The sequence below is a fragment of the Cupressus sempervirens genome, chromosome 6, assembly GCF_028749045.1.
Source record: "Cupressus sempervirens isolate cs-2001-9-10 chromosome 6, ASM2874904v1, whole genome shotgun sequence".
NCBI lineage: Eukaryota > Viridiplantae > Streptophyta > Pinopsida > Cupressales > Cupressaceae > Cupressus > Cupressus sempervirens.
In genome coordinates this window covers 662,515,815-662,536,997 of record NC_143123.1, presented here as the reverse complement: position 1 = coordinate 662,536,997, position 21,183 = coordinate 662,515,815, and the positions used below count along the sequence as shown (strand labels likewise).

At 35.7% G+C, this 21,183-nt stretch overlaps 1 protein-coding gene across 2 annotated transcripts in view; it reads left to right on the top strand.

The window, feature by feature from the left end:
- The window catches only part of LOC149553926 (uncharacterized), a 96,814-nt gene extending 78,127 nt beyond the window's left edge, over positions 1-18,687 (top strand). For both annotated transcript variants that reach the window (XM_089789263.1, XM_089789264.1), the window contains exons 3-7: positions 3,796-3,992; positions 11,799-11,943; positions 17,398-17,557; positions 17,905-18,022; positions 18,283-18,687. In XM_089789263.1, coding sequence (XP_089645389.1) covers positions 3,796-3,992; positions 11,799-11,943; positions 17,398-17,557; positions 17,905-17,930 — 528 coding nt within the window. In that variant the 3' untranslated portion in view covers positions 17,931-18,022; positions 18,283-18,687. The remainder of the gene's footprint in view (positions 1-3,795; positions 3,993-11,798; positions 11,944-17,397; positions 17,558-17,904; positions 18,023-18,282) is intronic.
- Positions 18,688-21,183: the final 2,496 nt, after the last annotated feature.

The window sequence follows — 21,183 nt, the reverse complement described above, 5'->3', positions numbered from 1 at the left end:
TCGTCAGCTTGTCATAATTGCCTTGCCTCCTTGTATGTCAATATGGAGAGACTGCGTGTCCAAGTGTTTGATTCAAGAGCGGTGGAATCGTTTTGTGTTATTAATCGACTTTTTTTTCAACAATGTTTTTATTATTATTTCTACCTTCTTCATATTTCACCCCTTAAGAGTGGATAACATGGCAAAAGAAGAAGAATTTGTAATGAGTCACTTTATCACCATCATTGGGATTGGATCTCATTATCGGGAGGCACGTTTTGACATTGCAACTTTAAAACGACAAAGGTAAGTGGGACAACATATATCAATATGCAAATTTTGCGATGGAGTTTCAAATGCCTTCTATTCTGCATGATGATAAGGATAGGCAAGGCTTTCAACATAGGCAAGGGCAGTAACTCAGCGACAATTTGACATGTTTGGTGGAGATTTCAGACTGCAATGATGTGGAGATATACATTGAGATTCTGAGTCTTTCTTCATATTCCTTCATTATTTTCAGTTATGTGCGACTGGGTGTATGCCCGAGAAAATTTCAACCATCTATCATTTACCTCGAGCAATTTGATACATGGTTGTGCATTGAATTTATTTTCTTGGGATCTAATTTCTCTTAGTTCGAAGTTATGGATCAGAGATAATATCGATGTAAAGAATGCCCTCCAACTGCTGCAAAAGGAACATCCAAAATTGTTATCTGTCATGTAGAATCCTCTCTTAGGCATTCTATCATTTTGCAACATATGGTTTATTGGCTCTGTCAACCTTGGAGCTGCTTTTTAATCGGATTGCATAGAAGAACTTTTGTTTGATGAAAAAGAGCATTGTCTCACAAGTAAGAACTTGCATTTTTCATGCAAAGTTTTTTAATTATTTATTATGCTACGACATGTAGAGTCTTCCATCTCTACTTTGAGACTTTTGTCTAGATAGGTTTTCAGGTATTTCACATTTGATTATTTAATGAACAAAAGAGTGTAATTTTAAATAGCTTGTGTGAAAAGATGTTGGTTCTTTAGAATTTTTGTTTGAAGATATTCCCTGTGAAGCAAAGATTTATTAGGAAACACTTTTGTATATGATTGTGTGATCACTGAATGTGTATCAGAAGTATTTGTGAGATACTTGCAATTTTTTTATATATATTTACAGATGACTGAACTATAAATGAGTATGAGAACATTGGTGACAGAATGGAAGCTTAAGTTGTCAGGTAAAGAAACATTGCAACGTTGCAACCTGAGCACTTTGTTTTGCTTGCAAGAAGTTAGGACCTAGTGGTATAGAAGTGATCATGTTAGCGAGGAATCATATGGAATTAAAAGACAAGTTTTCTTATCATTGAATATTGATCATGAAGCAGTGTATGCATTTTAGCATTAATTTGTATAATGGGTGAATTTTATGATCTCTCTTTGTTGCAGGATAAAGCAATGGGATGAGATTGTTTTGCATTCAGAGGGAGGCTTCATAATTAAGAGGGAGTGCTTATGAAATCCCCCTTCATTCTCATGTATGCTTGTGGTATTTGTAAAATTTGAGACTTAAATGGAATTAAGTATTCTTTTGTTATGCCTATTTCTATTCTTGTGTGAATAAATGAGATTTTAAGAATCAACTATGACAACTCTTTTGCTCTGGGACTGATCATTATGTGGAGAAAATCCATGATGACATTACATGGGGAGAATTCATGATGGGAGTTGGATGTTATGTTGAGTGATAGCATGATAGTTCATGTTGAGAGAATCCGTGATTAAAGGTTTAGCTGGGATTCTCACAAATTTATCATGTTGAGTGATTCCATGATTTTTAATAACGAGTAAATTGTTCTCTTAGTGTCATGTTGAGAGATTCCATGGCAACATCATGAAAACAGTTTGTGTTTCCTGCAGGGTATTCATGTTGAATGATTCCATGAAACTTTATAGGCTCTATGTGATCAAATATTATCATTGACATTTTGGTTGTAGCCTTGTGTGACTGTTTTGCTAAAGATTTCTCTCTCGCTAAGAGAGAGTGTTGGAGTTTGTAGCTGCGATAGAAATCTTCATCTTTGGGATTCTTATAAATTTATTATGTTGAGTGATTTCAGGATTATTAACAATGACTAAATTGTTCTCTTAGTATCATTTTGAGAGATTCCATGACAACATCATGAAAACTATTTGTGTTTCCTGCAAGGTTTTCATGTTGAACGATTCCATAAAATTTTATAGGATCTTTGTGATCATATATTATCATTGACATTTTTCTTGCAGCCTTGTGACTGTTCAGCTAAAGATTTCTCTCTCACTGTGAGAGAGTGTTGGAGTTTGTAGCTGCGATAGAAATCATCTCTGGGTGTTAATTTCATTATAGTCACCTTCAGCTGAAAAGGACCTTTATGATAATTGTAATGTTAAATATAAAGACGCGTCATTCATCATGCGTTGAGGCATGCTCTCTTAGTGTCATGTTGAGAGATTCCATGATAACATCATGAAAACTGTTTGTGTTTCCTGCAATGTTTTCATGTTGAGTGATTCCATGACATTTTATAGGATCTATGTGATCGGATATTATCATTGACATTTTGGTTGCAGCCTTGTGTGACTGTTCAGCTATAGGTTTCTCTCTCGCGAAGAGAGTGTTGGAGTTTGTAGCTGCGATAGAAATAATCTCTGGGCGTTAATTTCATTATAGTTACCTTCAGCTGAAAAGGACATTTATGATAATTGTAATGTTAAATATAAAGACGTGTCATTCATCATGCGTTGAGGTATGGAAATACAAAGAGTTGTATTTGTAATAAAGAGTTATATTGTTGGGAATTTCAAAAGACTTTTCATTGTTAAGTGAAGAGTCTCTCTTGTGCTATATATATCGCATCAAGTGGAAGGCATTGTCCACTTGAATTTTATTATCAGTAAAATGATCTTTTGTTGTGTGCTTAGGTTTTTCCTTCATTCTAGAAGGGTTGTCCCAGGATAATCTTGTGTGATTCTTGTATCTTTTGGATCTTCCTTATTGTTGTTTATCATCGATTTCTGGGTTAAATCCAACGTTTCTTTTCCCTGCTGATGCACATTTGTTTTGAGTTAGAAGAGTGTACATTTGTATTTATATAGTCTTCAAAGATAACACATATTGTGCACTTGTTTAACTATAGATTCTATAAGTGATTTGATTTGTGTTGTGTCTGACAAGCACAATTAAGTGTTAGCATGTCTTTAGATCTGTACTTGTAGGGTTGTAGATTTACAATGTGGCATATGCTCTTTATGATCCTAGTTTTTAATTAGCATATTTCTGACAATGGCTTTTGACATCAGGTGCCATAGTTTAACATTGGATCCTTTTACACATTTATATCTGATACTACTTAAGGTGGATGCCAACAATTGGAAATCTTTCATCTTGGAAGTATCTTGAGCTACCTTGAAAGTACAAAAGCTGGTAGTACTTGATTTGTCAATTAACTTGTCATGGACATGGCAGGAATGTCAAAATCACACTAACATAACTTCATTTGCTGATTGAATCAAAGTTAAAGCTTTTATTATATTTTAAAGAACAAAATAATAAAACCTGAAAAATAGTCCAAATACAAATTAAGTGTAAGTTACTCTATGGAGTGCAATGTATCTGTTCAAAATATGCACTTAAATAAGAAAAGATAAGCTGCAATTCTTTTCAATATTCTGTGGTATTTCTCCTATCTTGTTTTGTAAGAATTTTCAATACATCTTTCCACTCAAGATTGCACGTGTTGTATGATTATTTTTAATTTTTCTTTTCTATATGTTTCTACAGGTGTGTCAAAGGTTAATGGTTCAGGGCCTTCCTAATATGACAAAGGTTAATGGAGCAGTGGATGCTGTGCATAAAATTTACATGACAGAGGGCATTCGTGGACTCTATAGGGGCTTTGGGATGACATTGGTTTCTAATTCACCAGCATCTGCAATTTGGTGGGGAGCATATGGGTTTGCACAGCATATGATTTGGAGGTACATATGTGTTGATAATTTTCTTTGATAGCAAAAAATCTAATCCTTTAATATTTTGAGAACTATTATCATATCAGCTGCTGAGAATATTAAAATGTCAGTCACCAAACTTTAAATCGCTTCTTGTGTTTTGGCGTAGCATTTTACTGCATTTTCTTTCATAGATGGTGCTCATTGAATACATTCTTTGGATTCTATAACATTTGAATGAATAAATTTCTAAATATGACAAAATAGTCATTTTGTTGAATGACTGGAGCAAAAATCCCTTTCCCAGAAAATTTAGTATTTTGTTAGTCATGGATTTGCTTCTGAGACAACTGAACAATGATTTCTGTCCTATGAGAAGGGCAATGGATGTCTTAAGAGTATACTTGTGCAATTGTTTGGGCTTCAAAACCAATTTTTTTTGAGTTATTTTCTGTCATCAGAATACTGTTTTAGTTAGTTGATCAGCTCTACAATATTCTTAAACAGAAGGAATTCTACATGAAAGTAAGATCAAGGACCTTGTGAGAACCATAATAAGATCAGCATGGATGGTTTTGTAAGTCGACAAGATGTGCTCTCCATTTTGACTCTTGCACTCCAATTAACTAATGATAAACGTATGTTGACCTGTACTCATGTTGACTAGAATTCTGTACGAGTCACTTAGATAATACTGAGTTATTCTTGCACTATTCTGAAGTGATAATTCTTATAATGTAGTGAATATCTTTCACTTTGGAGCATATAAGGAACAAATTGAACATCAAAGTGCACTGTTATTGTGGAGTCCTTAAATCCCACAATGCATATACCGAATTCCTCATTTTTTTCTTTTTTGATAGTGAAGGCATAGAATCTTTAATGAATTTTTTATGAATGGAGCTCTTTGAGTCTCTTTGAATTCTGCTTAATAATGAGGTCTTGAGTTTTTTGGGGCATAGTTTTTTCCCACAAGTTTAGTTGCTTGATGTGTTATTTTTATTGCTTATTTTATATATTCAATAGGATGAGTTGCTTTAGAGTTTCTAATCAATGCCACAATTACATCAATGATTGTCAGCCATTCCCTAGGCCTACAATTTTGTCGAATTATTAGCTACTAATAAATTATTTTGTGATTTATCTGTGTACAATTTTCTTGTATTATTAACCACTGGTTAGTTTTCATTAGTATTACAAGAGCTTGTTACATTATTTTCGCTTTTCAAATAGTTGAAAACTTAGTTGTCAGTCTTGGTAGGGAGATGAGTACGGGTTTAGGGTTTGAGTATACAAGTATGCCAATTTTTCCCCCTTGGGTATGGGTTTGCATTATATGGATATATATAACTTGTTTTATTTTTATTAAAATTTTTGAATCAGTAATACTTATAATTGCCACTAAACAAAAATAATAATTAAATACCTCATAATTTGCAGAAAAAGATAATACCTTAGTTACATGGGTATTCATACCCATACCCTTGGGACGTGTATCAAGTACTAGTACACGTATCCAGTACTGTTACTCAGTGAGGTATTCTGTCGAGGGCATCATAGCGAAGGACCATGATTAAGATTTCTGATTTTTGTTTCACTTTTTTGTTTGTATATCATCTTTGCTGTTGATCAAGATTTTCTTGATATATAATCACTAATCAGTTTGAAACTTTGATATGATGATTGTATGACATTTCAATTTGTGTTCTTAATCTTCGAAGTTAATGTTTGACAATAAACTTTATCAGTGTTCTTGTTTTGAAAACTCAATCTCATTATATTTTCAGATTTTCTATAAAATATTATATTATATTAAAAATTGATATACCTAAAATATCTGTCTCCTAGTTTGAATAAATAGTCATACCTGTCTCCGAAGTACCAGGTTCCCGTCTCTGGGGCAAATGGGGCTAATACTCATAAACTCATAATTTAGTCATACAAAATGAAAATTAGAATCAGTATTCAATAATCTACTTTTTGTTCTTTGTCTGGAGCTTTATATTCAGCATTTGGCTCAGTTTCATTTGAACCACAATCAGCTGTAATGCCATTCCCACCAGCAATGTCATATCTAGAAGCCACCTCATCAATATAGACTTCGGCAAGTTGTGCAATAGTAGCGTCTAAGTTGACACATGTAGAGTTAGACCCCAATTCCTTGTCAGCTCTCCACTGTCAGTGAGTTTCTTATATGACAAGACAAGCAATCTGTAGTGCATTAATACCAAATCCTCAAAAAAAAAATCACTGTCAGTTGGCTGTGCTTAACTGAGTGGATTGAGGAGCATGTTCTCTGATTTTGCTCAGTTGAAGCACATGCAACTTTTGAATTTGCATCCAACATTTTACAATTTTTTAAACAAATTATAATGTATTGCAATGAAAAAATGAGGAAGTAAAACAAATAAAAGATGCATATTTGAGATAAGTTTTTATTGAAAGAAATTGTAGGTAAATAGAGCCTTGGCCGTGTATGTAATCCCATTCATGGATGTCTTTCTTGTGTCTTTCTCAAAGAGTGTAAACATCACGATTCTTTCTAGTGGCCAAACTCATTCTGAGACTGCACTTTGTATATCTACATCGGGGAATATTCCTTTGAATGTGCTCTTGTACTTAGTAGCAATCTCTTCATCTCTATATGGTGCCACCCTTCTTGGTAAAGAAAGTAATCACCAATTTTGTCTTGTAATACTTTGGGGACAAAGAAAATTGTAGAAGATACAAGGGGGTGGTCTTGTTCCAATAATCAAGAATGATCTTTTGCACTTTAAAAAAAAAACTTTTATGCAATCATGCTTCTCGGGTTCTGTTTTGTTTCTTGTCTTGACAACCATGGAGTTCATTAGTCATAAATTTAACCCAAATAGGGTTGATCAGTATAAACATGTCTAATCATATTCGTGGATTCGATAAAAGTCAAAACATATATTTCATGAGCTCACCATTTGAAGCGAGTCTAATTTACCATGTGTTACCAGACAGTAAAATAGCAGCAACAAGATTCAAATACCAAAACAATTACCGATCCCTGAACTGCACATGCTACTTTTGGAGGCTTCAAAGACAGTTTATTAAGATTTATTTAAAGTGAACAGAGAAACATGGTTACGAGGAATTTGGATCCTAATGAAATTCCTCTGTTTTTATTGCAATTCATTTTCTCTTGCACACTGATTTATCTTCTATAGAATTGCAGGTCTTTTTAAAAAATTTATGTTCTTGCTTGCAAATGAGCTTTGCTGATCTTAATCACTCTGCCCCTTATGAGTCAATACGCAACTTCTTAATACCCACTTCCTCTGCTATAAACTTTGCCTGATGCATAGGATTGACTTTTTGGCATCTCACGCAGCCTGAAATCTTGGGAATTATTCACACAGCTTACTATGCCCATCACTGCCCCATTACGCAGTTATTCTCCAGCTGTTCCTCTGTGGCCTCTGTGCCATGTTACCAGTCCCTCTTCCAAAAATGCATCAGTTTTACTTGTGTTCTGGCTGGGTCCAAAGAACTTCCCTCTCTTTGCGCAGTTCCCTTTTTTCTTTCAACCCACACATCCTTTACCATTTTGTGGACTTTTGGGTTTTACCAAGGAAAGGACCTCTAGCCTATCCCCACTTTCTGTAGGCTAAAGGGAAAAGCAAGGGAAATAATTTTTAATTTAAGAGGCAACTTGTTAATGCCGATAGTTAATGCCGATAGGCATTCTACAATAGCAGAACGGGGGAGTGGGATGGTGTGAGCGTGTTAATGTTAACTTTTATTTTTATAGGTTAAATTTGACAACCATCTACATGTCAATAGTTTAAATCTTATTATAAATAGAATATACTTTTAAAAATAATTAAATAAATACCACATAAAATATCCATTTAAATTAGCATATTTGGAGATATAAATCATCCATTTTTTAAGAAATTAAAATAAAAAGATCAAGTTAGTAAAAAATTAAATAAATGAAGATAAGGGAAATATAAACAATTTTAGATGTAGTAAATTAAATTATAATTATTTTGTAGTGGATGTCTATCGGCATTTCTTTAGATAGATTTATTTAAGATATCTATACTAGTTATAATATTATTGTGTTTGATTTGAAAGATTAAATTGCTTAGTTATAAAAAGTGTTTCTATTTTGAAGTACTTTGGAGTAAAATTATTAACCAAGGACCCAATTTGGTAAAGTAAAATGGGGTTGCCTAGCCACATTCTGTATCTAGCATTCACTCTGGCATGTTGTTCACTTTCCACATTGACCTTTCTACTCTTCCATAGACAAATTTTTGGCTTATTTCAGAGAGCTTTGAAGACAAACCGTCTTGGATTTTCATTTTGGAGGTGAGAAAAAAAAACTTCCACCCTCTAGCATGTGCAATTCTACATGAGAGTTGCATGGCGTGCTGATTTAGAGTTTTGGTGCATATATTTCAGGTTGGGTGATTAGATTTGCAAACAAATCCGGTGATAGGCACTTGGAGAGTTTCATTGTTGGATTTGCAGAATTTAATGCTCATCATTATTTTTTGCGAGATGTGAAACACCATTTTTGTATAGACTATTTAACATCGTTTATAGCCATAAACCAGCCCAAGGTCACACATATATCAGTTATTCTGCATATATTATTGCTGACATTGGCATATTTACCTAGAGTGTCTTCCGTATATCAAATACACACTGTTTTGGGAGAGTTTGGAGGTGCTGTACCATCATATTGGTTGCTAATATCATCCATTTTGAAGGTTAACAGCAGATTGAGGGGTTTGGACAGGGTTGTGAAGGCCCCGATCAGCATTTTCCATGCTTTTTCATGACATTTGTAGAGGTTGAATCATGTACAGGAGGAGCAATCAGCCTATGATCATCATTTGTACACCCTAGAGTATTAGGATCTGCATTGTACACCATTTTCCAGCTTCATAGTAAGGACAAAACACTGACACATTTTTTGTTAGCATTTTTGGTGGCTGAATGGACTGTTTGGTATCAACTTACTCCATTTCTGCATCTTGTAGAAAGATTTGACATTGCAAAAATTCAGAAATATTGTAACATTATTGAGATTGTACTTGTGTTAATGTTTCGATCATAGTTTAAAATATCGTGTGAAAAACGAAAATACCGCAAGATAGCGTGACTCAACTTGCCATATTATCGGGCAAAATGAGCAGCGACATTTCCTATTTCGGTGGCCGAAATTATTGGAAAAAAATGCCAAAAACCTGCGGTTTCTCTGCCAAAATTTCGGTCAACAAACCATGTCAGCGGCGGTCAAAGTTTTTTAGGTTTTTTAAAACCTTTACGCTGTGAACGAAAGCTTATTTGCTGCTGTTTTTGCCCCTCGCCATTTTGCTTGTCCGCAGTTGCCTCATTGTTTTTTGCGGGTGCAGTTGATTTTGAACAGGTAACGACCTCTGCATTTTTTGTCATTATTTTCTAAGCTTAAGATGCAACAGAAACTGTTTCAGCTCATTGCTTTAAAACACTTCTATCGTCCTGTTCTTCTTGACTTCATCCTTTGGCTTTGGAGGCTTTGGATTACAATTTATACTTAGCTTTCCCTTTTGACCATGTGGAGCATGGCCAACCAGTTTGATTTCCTACTTTGACTTTAATCTTATTTGATGTGGGATATGTTATACAAGAATGCAAACAACTCATATAGATCCCATTTGTTCTGGTCTAATTGTATAAAGCATGTGAAAGTTATTTGATATAGGATATATTATACACGAATGTAAACTTTGATTGATATATGGTGAATATCTTAAATCATTATATGTTTTTACAAATTTGGTGTGTATGTATGCATATTTTCGAATATTTTAAGAAATTGTATATTTTCAAATGTTCGATAAAAGTGCCGATTTATTGCTGAGTTTTTACCGATTCTGAGATTTTCAGAAAATTTGGGCCGGCCAAGCTATTGCTGATAACGAATTTTTAAACTATGGTTTCAATATCAGACCTGAACCATGATGACTATGTATGCTGTTGTCTTACATTTTTCCAGTAATATGTGGAGTATAACTTTGATATGAAGTGCCAAGGGTTTTATATTTTCTTTCTAATAAAATTGAGGATTTGATGTAGTGAGTTTCAGTTATCTACAGTAGTTATCAGCATTTTATTTTCTTTCCAGTTTGTTGTTCCTTGCACGAAAAACACAGAAACAAAAAACAGAACCCAAAAACTACAAAAAGTGGGCATCACAATTTGACTTGATTTTGATCGGATCTTTTATTACATTCATGGTCTATTTTATTCTAGTTGATAATCTACAGCATTAATGAATGTTTTGATCTCTGGACTTTACCAGTGCTTCACATGCTCTTGGAAACATGCATGTCTGAGATTTCTGAAGGAAAGATGTTTTCTACTTCAAAATTTTAACCCGAAATGAACAGATGAAGAGTGAAATGCAGTTGTCAGATTGCAGATTGTTGAAGCATAAAGACAAATAATTTTCTATACATGTATCATAATGAAGCCCCTAGAACTGCAATTTGCGAAAGCTATTCCCTCTCTCTCTCTCTCTCTCTCTCTCTCTCTCTCTCTCTCTGGGTTTTCAATTTATTGCTCAAGCTGTGGCACCTTCTCTCAAAGCTCTCTCTCCTTAAGCTTCTTCTTTATTTAAGATATTTAGGACTTTTCATTAAGTTATCAATGCAATTTCAATTTCTTGTTTGAATTTTAATTTTTGCCTTCATCTTGTTTCCTCTACTTCATGTCTTAATTTGTTCATCTTTCCTTCTACTTCATAATTTCCTTTTTCAATCTCATAACCCCCTTTTTAGTTAATTTTTCTTCCTTGTTTAGTTTTTCTATCATTAGGTTTGCTGTTTTATTCCAATTCTAACTTGGGATCTTTTCCTTTAAAATTAAACAAAGTTGCATGGACATGAATAGGGATATAAATATGGGTACGGTATCGGATACAGATGCAGCCATTTTGAAGACCGCCAATATATGGCTGGAGATAACATTAATACAAAACACATACACATTTAAAACAATTTTCTAAGTTATTAGCAAAGTTTTTTCTTCAAATACTGCAGAAATAATTCTAAGTTAATTTAACACTTTACAGTATGCAAAAATAGTAGAGTTGCATTGGAAGATAACCCAAAATATGGGTTTTTGAAATAGAAAAACATTTCATTTGTCTCTCTCATTTGGTGTAGGTTTTGTTTGTACCAAAAAAATTTAAAATGTTGCATGAAAGAAGTTTTTAAAATAAAACTTAGGAAGAGTATGTCAGAGTTTAAAAACATTAAATCACATAGTATTCGGCACAGCTGGAAAATCAAGATATTTTGGATACACATGGGTATAGCATTCAATGTGTATCTGGGCCATATTGGATACGGGAATCTGTACGTTACAGGAGGGGTAAGGAGTTTCCGGGTACTCTGATATTAGACATAAGTTTTTTAAATCTTTGCCACTTGCAACACTATTTCTAATTTTCTTATGTTTCATTTAATTAGGATTACTTTAATCAAATATAAAATTAAATTCATTTTTCTTGTCTTTACTCTTTTTAAAAACCTTGCTACCCCCTGCCTCTTTTTTTAAAGTTCAAATCTGCATTCCGCTCCTTCACTTTCCTTCTATTATTCAACATGGACAGTAGGAAACTTATGAGTACTATGATTGAGGTATTAGCTTGAATTGATATCATTATATGGCAGTTCTACTACATCAACATTGTTCATTTGACTGTTATAGATGAGAGGCCTAAGGTTACCATTCTTTATTTGTCAGATGTCTATTGCCATTTTTCAATGTGTTTTGTATTTTGATCTAATCAAATGTTGTTGATTTTAGGGGCTTGGGTTATGGAGAAGATTCAGAGAAAAAATCACCAACACATGGGAATATTGTTTTAGTGCAAGCAACAGCGGGAACATTGGCAGGTGCTGTCCAATCTGTTTTGACCACTCCTTTGGATACAATAAAAACTCGTCTTCAGGTGACCTGAGAATATTTGTGAATCTATTCCAAAGCACTAGTTTATCTTTCTTTGAAGAACAAGTTCCATGTATAATGCATTTTGTCTGCAACACTTTTAGTTTACTGCAATTTTAAAACAATATTTTTTAATCTAGATGATTTGAACACACTTGACCGTTCTAGGAGCACAACTGAACAAACTGCATAGTCATGTTTCTTTCTGTACATTATAAGTGATAAATAAATCCCTAGCTTTGTTCATTGTTATGGCTGGTCATTGGGTTTATGAGTTATATTTCTTTGTTTTATGCTCCTGCTTTACTTGTAGCATGGGTATTATTATATAAAGATGATAATTAGGGAATGCATTTTATATTTACTAATTTGATAATATTGGTTATGCTTCATGCTACATTTCATGCTTCAATTTTTAATCTCAGTTGTCACTACCCGTGTAATGTCCCCTGCTAGGTATCGGCCCATTATAACCAGAGTTAACCCTGCTAATATTCTTATGGTTTAAACTGAATGGACTAAGTTGCATTGAATCGAATCTATGTCACTCCATAGTTCAAAATAAGAAAAATGGTTGTCTATCATGCCAAAACATATTAGGTATTCTGGTTATTTTACTATTTATAATACTTAATGTCAATGTTGATCTTATTACTACAATTTGAGGAGGGAGAAGATATGAATATAACCGAAGGAACCGAAGGACTTAGATCAAACACAATAAGCTCCCTCAAAGTTTATAGATCCAAGCCTTTATGCTATCTTGGGACCGTACTCAAGTTGTAAGGGACATTGATCCCTACCCTATATTGGAAATCTTCCTATTGGCTGGATTTAGACTGCCCCTCTCTGGAAACACTTAAGTCCTTTCCTCTTCAATTACTAAGTAGCGATAGATCTGTGTGTGTGTGTGTGTGTGTGTATTAGCTCATTCAAAGATATGTTATAGAGCATTTAGATATATACATTATATATAGATGATTCTGATTTCATCTTTATTAACACATAATATACATAATGGACTATATAAAGGTTCTTTACCCCTTGTATATATTTAAATTTTATATGTAGTAGAGTAGTATCGTAGTGTTCTTGCTGTCCACTTATTGCTAGCCAATGAATTCAGACTTTGTTGATTTGTCAATATAACCCACAGTACCTCCCTTCACCATCCCTTTCTCCTACTTATCCTATCTCTTATCATTGAAAGGGTGTTGTTAGTAAATATTGTGTAGCCAACGGGTTGTTGTTGTCAGTAAAGATTGTGTAGCCAATAGGTTGATGTCCTCGGTAAAGATTGTGTAGCCAACAGGTAGATTAGCATTGTCATGTAGCGGACGGACCCCTTTGGGGAGGTTCGACGGGTAGTATATATACCCTATCGAAGATCATTGTAAATCATCATTTGTATGTAATCTCTTGGCATATGCGAATAATAAAAGGAGATCTATTGTTCTTGTTCATTGTTTGTGTGCATTAATCTATTTACCCATGCGGTAAACATTTGGCGCCGTTGCCTGATGGACTTGGAACAAAGGCTGGAATGAAGACTGATGCCGAATCAGTTAAACAAAAATAAGAATAAGCTAAAGGACAAAGATGAAATCCGCACAACTCAAGGAAATTTAATTTTGGCGCAGCAGGCCGAACGCCGACGGAGGTTTCAGAAGATTGCCAACGGACGCCAAAGCACTGAGGAATTGTTGGAGGAGATTTGACAGCGGGTGGAATTGGTGGAAGAAGCAAGGGAGGAATTTTTGAACCTATATTCGCCGAGGGAAGAGAATCCAGACAGAAGGGAATTAACTTGCACGGCTCAGAGTGCCGAGGGAGCACAAGCGTGGAGTGAACTCTTCGTCTGCAATACACTTCCGGAACGGGAAGACCCTTCTTGACTAGAGAACACAGTTGTTGGAGATAAGACAACTATTGGAGAGTGTCGGTGTGGGAGTGCAGATCACCGGTGCGGGAGTGCATATTGCCAGCGTGGGAGTGCAAAGTGTCGGTGTGGGAGCGAACAGCGCCAGTGTTGCAGGACCGAACAACGCCCGTGCATAAAATCCAGTAGTGATGGCGGGACCATAGGAAAAGTTGCCGAAGTTTGATGGCGATGGTATGGCCAATCCAATCTGACACTGTAAAACATGCGAAACGATTTGGAGGGCAAATGGCATAATAGATACAAACGAATGGGTTTGGCAATTTTGAGCAACCCTACGAGGTGTCGCAATTGATTGGTTTGCTGATACTGATCCCCAAAAGTTAACCAGTCTGGACAACATTAAGGAGTTTATCACAGAATTTCAACTATTGTGTGACGACAATGAGATCGTGGTGGAGATATACAATACAAAGCAAGGGAAGAATGAAACTGTCCGAGTATACACCCGAAAATTAAAAGACTTAATAAATAAAATGGAAAATAAGCCGGCAAATGGGCTATAAAAAAGATGGTTCATTGAGGGTCTACGCCCGAAGTTGCAAAAGAAGATGAAGATTGTGCCGCTGTTGTCATACACTGAAGCATACAATCGGGCGATGAACTTGGAAAGTGAGCAGAAAACAAAGAAGAAGAAGAGTAGCTCCTTCGAGTCAGACGACAATGCGTCTTCGGAAGAAGAGAGCAGCGATGATGAAAATAGTAGCAAAAAGGTCCGAGCTCTCTAGAAGGACATGATCCAGATGATGAAGGAATTCAAGAACATGCAGAAAGAAGCAAAGGGAAGTGAGCTATGGTGCATGGAATGTAAGACAGAAGGTCACACAAAGGGATCCTGTCCAAAGAACCAGTTATGCGAGATCTGCCAGATCATGGGACATTCCATAAAAGAATGCCCCTTCAACATGAAAACCAGAGGACCTCAACAAGTGTTCCTGACATAGGAGGCTTTTGTGTTCGAAGGGAGCAGGAACACAAGCACGGAGGGTGCCACGTCCAGAGGATACAGAAATAATAGACGTGGGCAGAACAACAACAATGCGAACAATAACAATAACAATGTCTCGCGGGCAATGTGTTTTGCGGAAAGGTCTGTGGATTGCCTTTCGTGCCCGCGGCCTCAATTTTTCATCCGTGGCATTTCTTTTTCCACGCACTATTCCACGTGCAACCTTGTCTCCTTGGCGTATTACTTTGTGTTCCGCAGGTGTCTCATCTTGTTCCCTTCCGCGGGTTACATTAAAACAGCCTCGGCTCTCTATTCTCCCGTAGGCGTACCTCCACTCCCTCCACGGGCGACATTACAAGGTCAGTGGCATTGTATTGGCAACAAAGCAGCGCTAGGACTGATGAAGCAGAGCACTACACAATGGACGTGCATGGCGATTACCTCCTTATCCTCACGGATTGCATCTTGTTTGTCAGTGACTTCACCTTTTCACCACGGCTAAGTCTTTTCTTCCGCAGACTTCATTCTTGTAGAGCACCTCTTCCGCGGACAATGCTATCTCGGTGAAGGTGTTTATGATTTCGGCAGGGATGTTTAATTCTTCCGTGTAATGAATTCTTGTGGCTGATGTTCTCGTGGAGGTTAGTAAATTGTTGCAAGTAATAGAGGAAAGTTCTTCGTGATAATATCCAGGGCATCATAGGCCTGCAATCAGGGGTCTTGCCAGGAGTGAAGGCAGAAGGAAGTAGTCAGAAGTAAAGGAGCAAAAAAAAAAAAACGACGACAGCTCAAAGATGTTTAAAATGAATAATGTATGATGCCGAGGGGAAGAGAAAGATATAATCAGGTAGGAAACACAAGCAGTTGCCAGAAAGGGTGTGGAATTGGAAGAAAATCACAAAAATGGTGTGTTCCATGCAATTTTTTGTGGGTTTCGGAGTGCTAATTTGGTCTTGGCGGCGAGGGCGCTGCCCCTCGACCCTGCCCCGTATCGGCCCCTTGACCCGACCCCCAGTCGGTACAGTTATCAGTCGTGGAAAGTGTGACCGATTGATGAGACCTAGAGCTGGGGCGATGCCCCCTAGACCCCCAGTTGGTGCGGTTATCAATCATGGGAAGTGTGACCGTTTGATGAGATTTGGAGCTACTGCAAGCATAGTCTGCCAGAGGTGGAGAGATCAGCGAAGCAAGCCTTTCAAGAGGGATGTTACACTTTGAGGCACTTGGAGTAGGTGTTGGATGTGAAGCTGTCTTGGTGGATGCATAGAGAGCTCGGGAGGAGCTGATCATCTAGTTGAAGGCAGTTCAATGACACTTGGCTCAGGGTACGCAGGAGTTGGAAGTAGAGAAAGCAACACGAGTGGCTATCAAGGTTAGCTTGATTAAGGAGATAGTATTGTGTTAGCAGAGGCTACAAATGCAACATGGGTTGGAGACCAGCTTGATACAGGCACAGGACGAATGTGAAAGTGATGTGACAGAAGAAAATTTATCTTGTTGTAGTTCATCAGTTAATGTATTTTGTTTGTTAATTTGTTTCGGATATTTTGTAATTGTTGTCTGGAGACAACTTTTTCTTTTGGGGGAATGATGTCGTCGGCAAATATTGTGTAGCTGACAGGGTGTTATCGTCGGTAAATATTGTGTAGCCGACGGGTGGTTGTTGGTAAATATTGTGTAGTTGATGGGTTGTTGTCGTCGGTAAAGATCGTGTCGCCAACAGGTTGATGTTGTCGGTAAAGATTGTGTAGCCGACTAGTAGATTAGCATTGTCATGTAGCTGACGGACCCCTTCGGGAAGATTCGACGGGTTGTATATATACCTATTGGAGATCATTGTAAATCATCATCTGTATGTAATCTCTTAGCATATGCGAATAATAGAAGGAGATCTGCTGTTCTTGTTCATTGTCTATGTGCATTAATCTATTTACCCATGCGGTAAACAAAGGGAGTGTTGCTTCTTGTGGACTTTTCTTTTGAAAGGGGATGTCTCTTCACAAGCATATTCCTCAAGCTGATCGCATCCCCGCATTAAATCAATTTGTGATAACAATGTGAAGTTTTGACTAATCACTGATTATCTTCCTTTCCTAATTGCAGCATCTCATGGTTTATATAAATTGCACCTGTCAATTATTATCCATTGTTTTTTGTCTGATATAAAAAGTTGTGATTTGCTGCTAGACATCTCGTAATTAACGATAAAAAGCAGACTACTGTAATCTGTTAATAATGAACAATCTAAAAAATGTTGTGGTGCTTACTCTCGTTGCTCTAGTGACAAGAATGTGTCTGTTGGAAACCTGTTAAGATTCCTGTCCACATCCTCTGGTAACTTAAGCCATATTAAGTCATAGACAAAGTTGGATTTGACTCATGATATAATTATCATCTTAGGAAAGATTAATATTAAAAATTGATTACTAACTATTATTAGTTATTACAATATTAAATTTTAAATATATTTTCTATATTTTGAGCATATTATATTTCTATTTTAATTTTGATATTGTTATTTATTGTTATGTTTTATTTTGAAATGTGGATATTACAACCCATATTTTCAGGTAATGGATAATTATGGTGAAGGTAGACCATCTATTATGAAGACAACAAGACAACTATTGAAAGAAGATGGCTGGAAAGGATTGTACAGAGGCTTTGGACCACGTTTTTTGAGCATGTCACTGTCAGGAACTTCTATGATTGTAACTTATGAACTAATAAGTGAGTAATATGTTGTATGTTTCTGTATCTTGAAAATATGTAGAATATGCTAATGATGAGCTTTCCTCGCCTCTTTAGGAAATTTATTTGTCATTGAGAAATAAGACTGTTACTTGGTATATTTCTTTTCCAGTTGGCTAAATAATAATTCTCACGCAAGTCTCTAATACAGTTTTTTTGTTTTTTTCTATATTTAGTGGTTTTATCTCAATACGTTTTTAACTCCCAATTTATGAAGATAATCTTTCACGGTTTTTTCTTCCTTCATAATTTTCTCTATGAAGGAAATGCAATTGACTGGCATTTCTTGACTATTGTATTTACTCCTATTTTATGTTGCTTATCAGAAAGATTATCCATAAAAGATCTATGATATATTTGAGCATCTAAGCTGGTCAGGAGATGAATTTCAGCAGGGGTCAATGCCAACAGTCAAAGTGGTAGCAACTTTATAATATACCACAGGTACAGAGGCACAAAGCAATGCGATCTTTTCTCAATATATGTTCATTATTAATGCAAATCTGACAAAATTATAGTTTTAAATTTTTATGTGATGTCCATCTCCAAAGGTTTTTCTTATTAGGTGGAGAAATAGCTATAAGCCATATCTGAAATAGTTTCAATTTCAATATCTATAATATTTTGAGATTAGTGTTTTCTTTCGTCAGATTTTGTGAAAAACTTTTACTTAAACTTACTCATTTTGTTGCACTTTTATCCAGGTCTTCAATCTTCTCCATACCAACGAACTCCATTCACATTGATCTCGGAAATCCCAATAGATCTATGTTCGAAAGAGTCCTTTGAACGTTTTGGGCAGTGAGGTGTCTGCTGGACATTTTTCTCCTGATCATTTGTGTATTGTTATATATCCTGATCATTTGCATTTTGTTATACAAGAGCAGAAGCAGATGATGATTATGTAGATGTAGATTCTTTCCTTTTTTTTTTCAAGGGTAAACATGAGGCTACAAATGAAGGACCTCATCCCAAATGGGATGTGAACCTTGATGGCAAGAGCAACAACACAACTTAACCATCACAACATGCCAGTGTCAGCAATGTAGATTCTTTCCTCAACTACTCTGAAAATGAATAATTTTAAATTCTTTGTTTTCCTATTATCAGTTCAAGGTGCAAAAAACAGTGTAATGATTCTGTTGTGTTCTCTGTGAAGGAGCCATGCAGTTATATTTTTTATTGCTTATTGATTGGATTCATCAAACCAAGCATTGATTATGAAATTACTTAACTTCAAAATACTCCAAAGTCAAGAAACCCAGCACAAACGAATAATCCATACCAAAGCAAAACCAGATAAGGATTCTAATGAACCTGTAAGTAAATTCAGTGATAGATATCAGAAACAAAATAATCCATCTCAAAGCATGAATTTTGTAAGTGTAATGAGTGAAGAGTCTGTGAAGTCAATAATAGATGTTGTTCATCTTGTTTAGGTATGGCTCAAGTAACTAGAGCATCAATCACATGTTAAACATCAGCATCCACATCATCAATTTCTTGAATGCTAAAGAAGTGTCAAGAACATTCAGACTTGACCCTCAAGTGGGATGGGTCAATTTTGTGCAGTCTTGTGTATTATCTCAGGACTGGGACATACCCAGCAATATGATTAGGATTATTGATTTTGAGTATTATTTCTGTTTCTTTGGTAAGTGCTAAAACTATTTGCACCTTGGAAGTTTTGGTGCACAGTTTCCATAACCTTCTTTGCAGCATTAAAAGTGGTGTGGGAAGAGCGAGTTTGTTCTTTTTGCAATTCTGGGATTGTGGAAACTGAACAACATTGTATTGTATGAAAATTTTAACAGCTAGCTCTTGGCATTGCTTATTCAGCGAGAAGCACATTGAGAAGTTGGGGGTACTTATCATCAACTTGCATAGGAAAATAATGATTTACTGAATTTGGCTGGCTGTCCCATAGGCTATGTTTAGCCTTGTAGATGTTAAAGACATCTTCTTCTTCTATCCCACGAGAATGGGCATAAGGATTCCTTGCAACATAAAATTATACATTGTGATGTGAGAAAAAACCTTTATCTCATAAGAACGCATGAAATGCCATCTTTTGGAGGATGCTTCTTATCAGCTTCCTCAATAGCTAATGGGTCAACAATCACTAGATGTACATGATTAAAGAAGTTTATTTAACTTTATTGCCTTTATGATTTGTTTTAGTTCCAGATATATTTGCAAAAGTAGTTCTATGGGCCTATATAGGTATAGATATTTATGCAAAATTAGTTGAAAAGGTGACTTAAACAAATGAAATCAGCAAGACCTCAAATTTCCCTTTAGGGGGAATTCCAAAAATTTTACTATCGAAATGCGCTAATTACCCAATAGAAAAAATAAATAATAGTATGCTTCTTCCCAAGCAAAATGATTCATCAATATTTAAGTTGTAAAACATCATTCATGCATTCTTGTAACTTATTGCAAGGAGGACAATTTCTTTTAGAGGGCAATCAATTTGATAGAATATAATGCTTGAATATCATCATGATACGATGACACATGAGACATTTGTAATTAGCTTCATGAACATCCTAAGAACACATTATCGCACCACTATGTCTTAGCTGTTAAGGTCATGGATCTTCTGCAAATGTTTACACTCCTATAGATGATCCTATTTGGGCAAATGGCTAGAAGAGCAGACATATAGATTTCGATGTGTCTTCTAATCTGCAATCTAGCCCTCCCATATACCTAACTCAATGTTCATTGAATGGACATGTCCCTCTCTAGATTGGCCTACTTCAAAACATGATTATTTCCTCAAGTTTGGTGCCCTTTCCAAAAGTTACTAATGGTTAATAACTAACCAACCACGCTAGTAAGTAAGAACGCTTATAAAAGCCACAAGGAAGGTGTTGATCTATCTAGAGGGGACAATATGTTCTAATGACCAATACTTAAGGGAACTCATGCATCCAGAGCAAATTGATCTGAAAAGCAGAACACTTGTCTTGTCAAAGTTACAAGGAATTAACACTCCCTATTAACTTGATAAGTGATAGAAACGTATCTATCAACATTAATAGAGACGACTAAACATAGATATGCACTCTATACCTTTCTGAATTTCAAGCATGATGTATCATTATACAAATGATACCTGAAAACACATCATATTACAAATCTTGTAATATGAGTTATCACGGGAGCTTGTGATCAAATCATTAAGCATCGTTCGTAATGCAAACTATCAAATCACCTAGGCTTGTAACACAGGGTGTTTGACAAGGCTTGTAATGTGAAGTATTACTTGAGCTTGTGATAACAGTATTGCATAGAATGCAATCCTTAGGATAAAGACTAGAGAATAATTAAATTCTCCCTTTACCCAAGTTGTGACATCTGGAGTTTTAGAAATGTCACTGTCACAACATGATCTTGATTTCGTCCAAGATCTAGATTCTACTAGCAATCCAGTACTAGAATGCCTTACATAGGATAAAATCCAAAGAATAATTAAATTCTTCCTTTATCCAAGTTGTGACTCATAGGCACACAACATGATCCTGAATTAAGATTTGCCAGTACACTGGATAAAATCCAAAGAATAATTAAATTCTTCCTTTATCCAAGTTGTAATT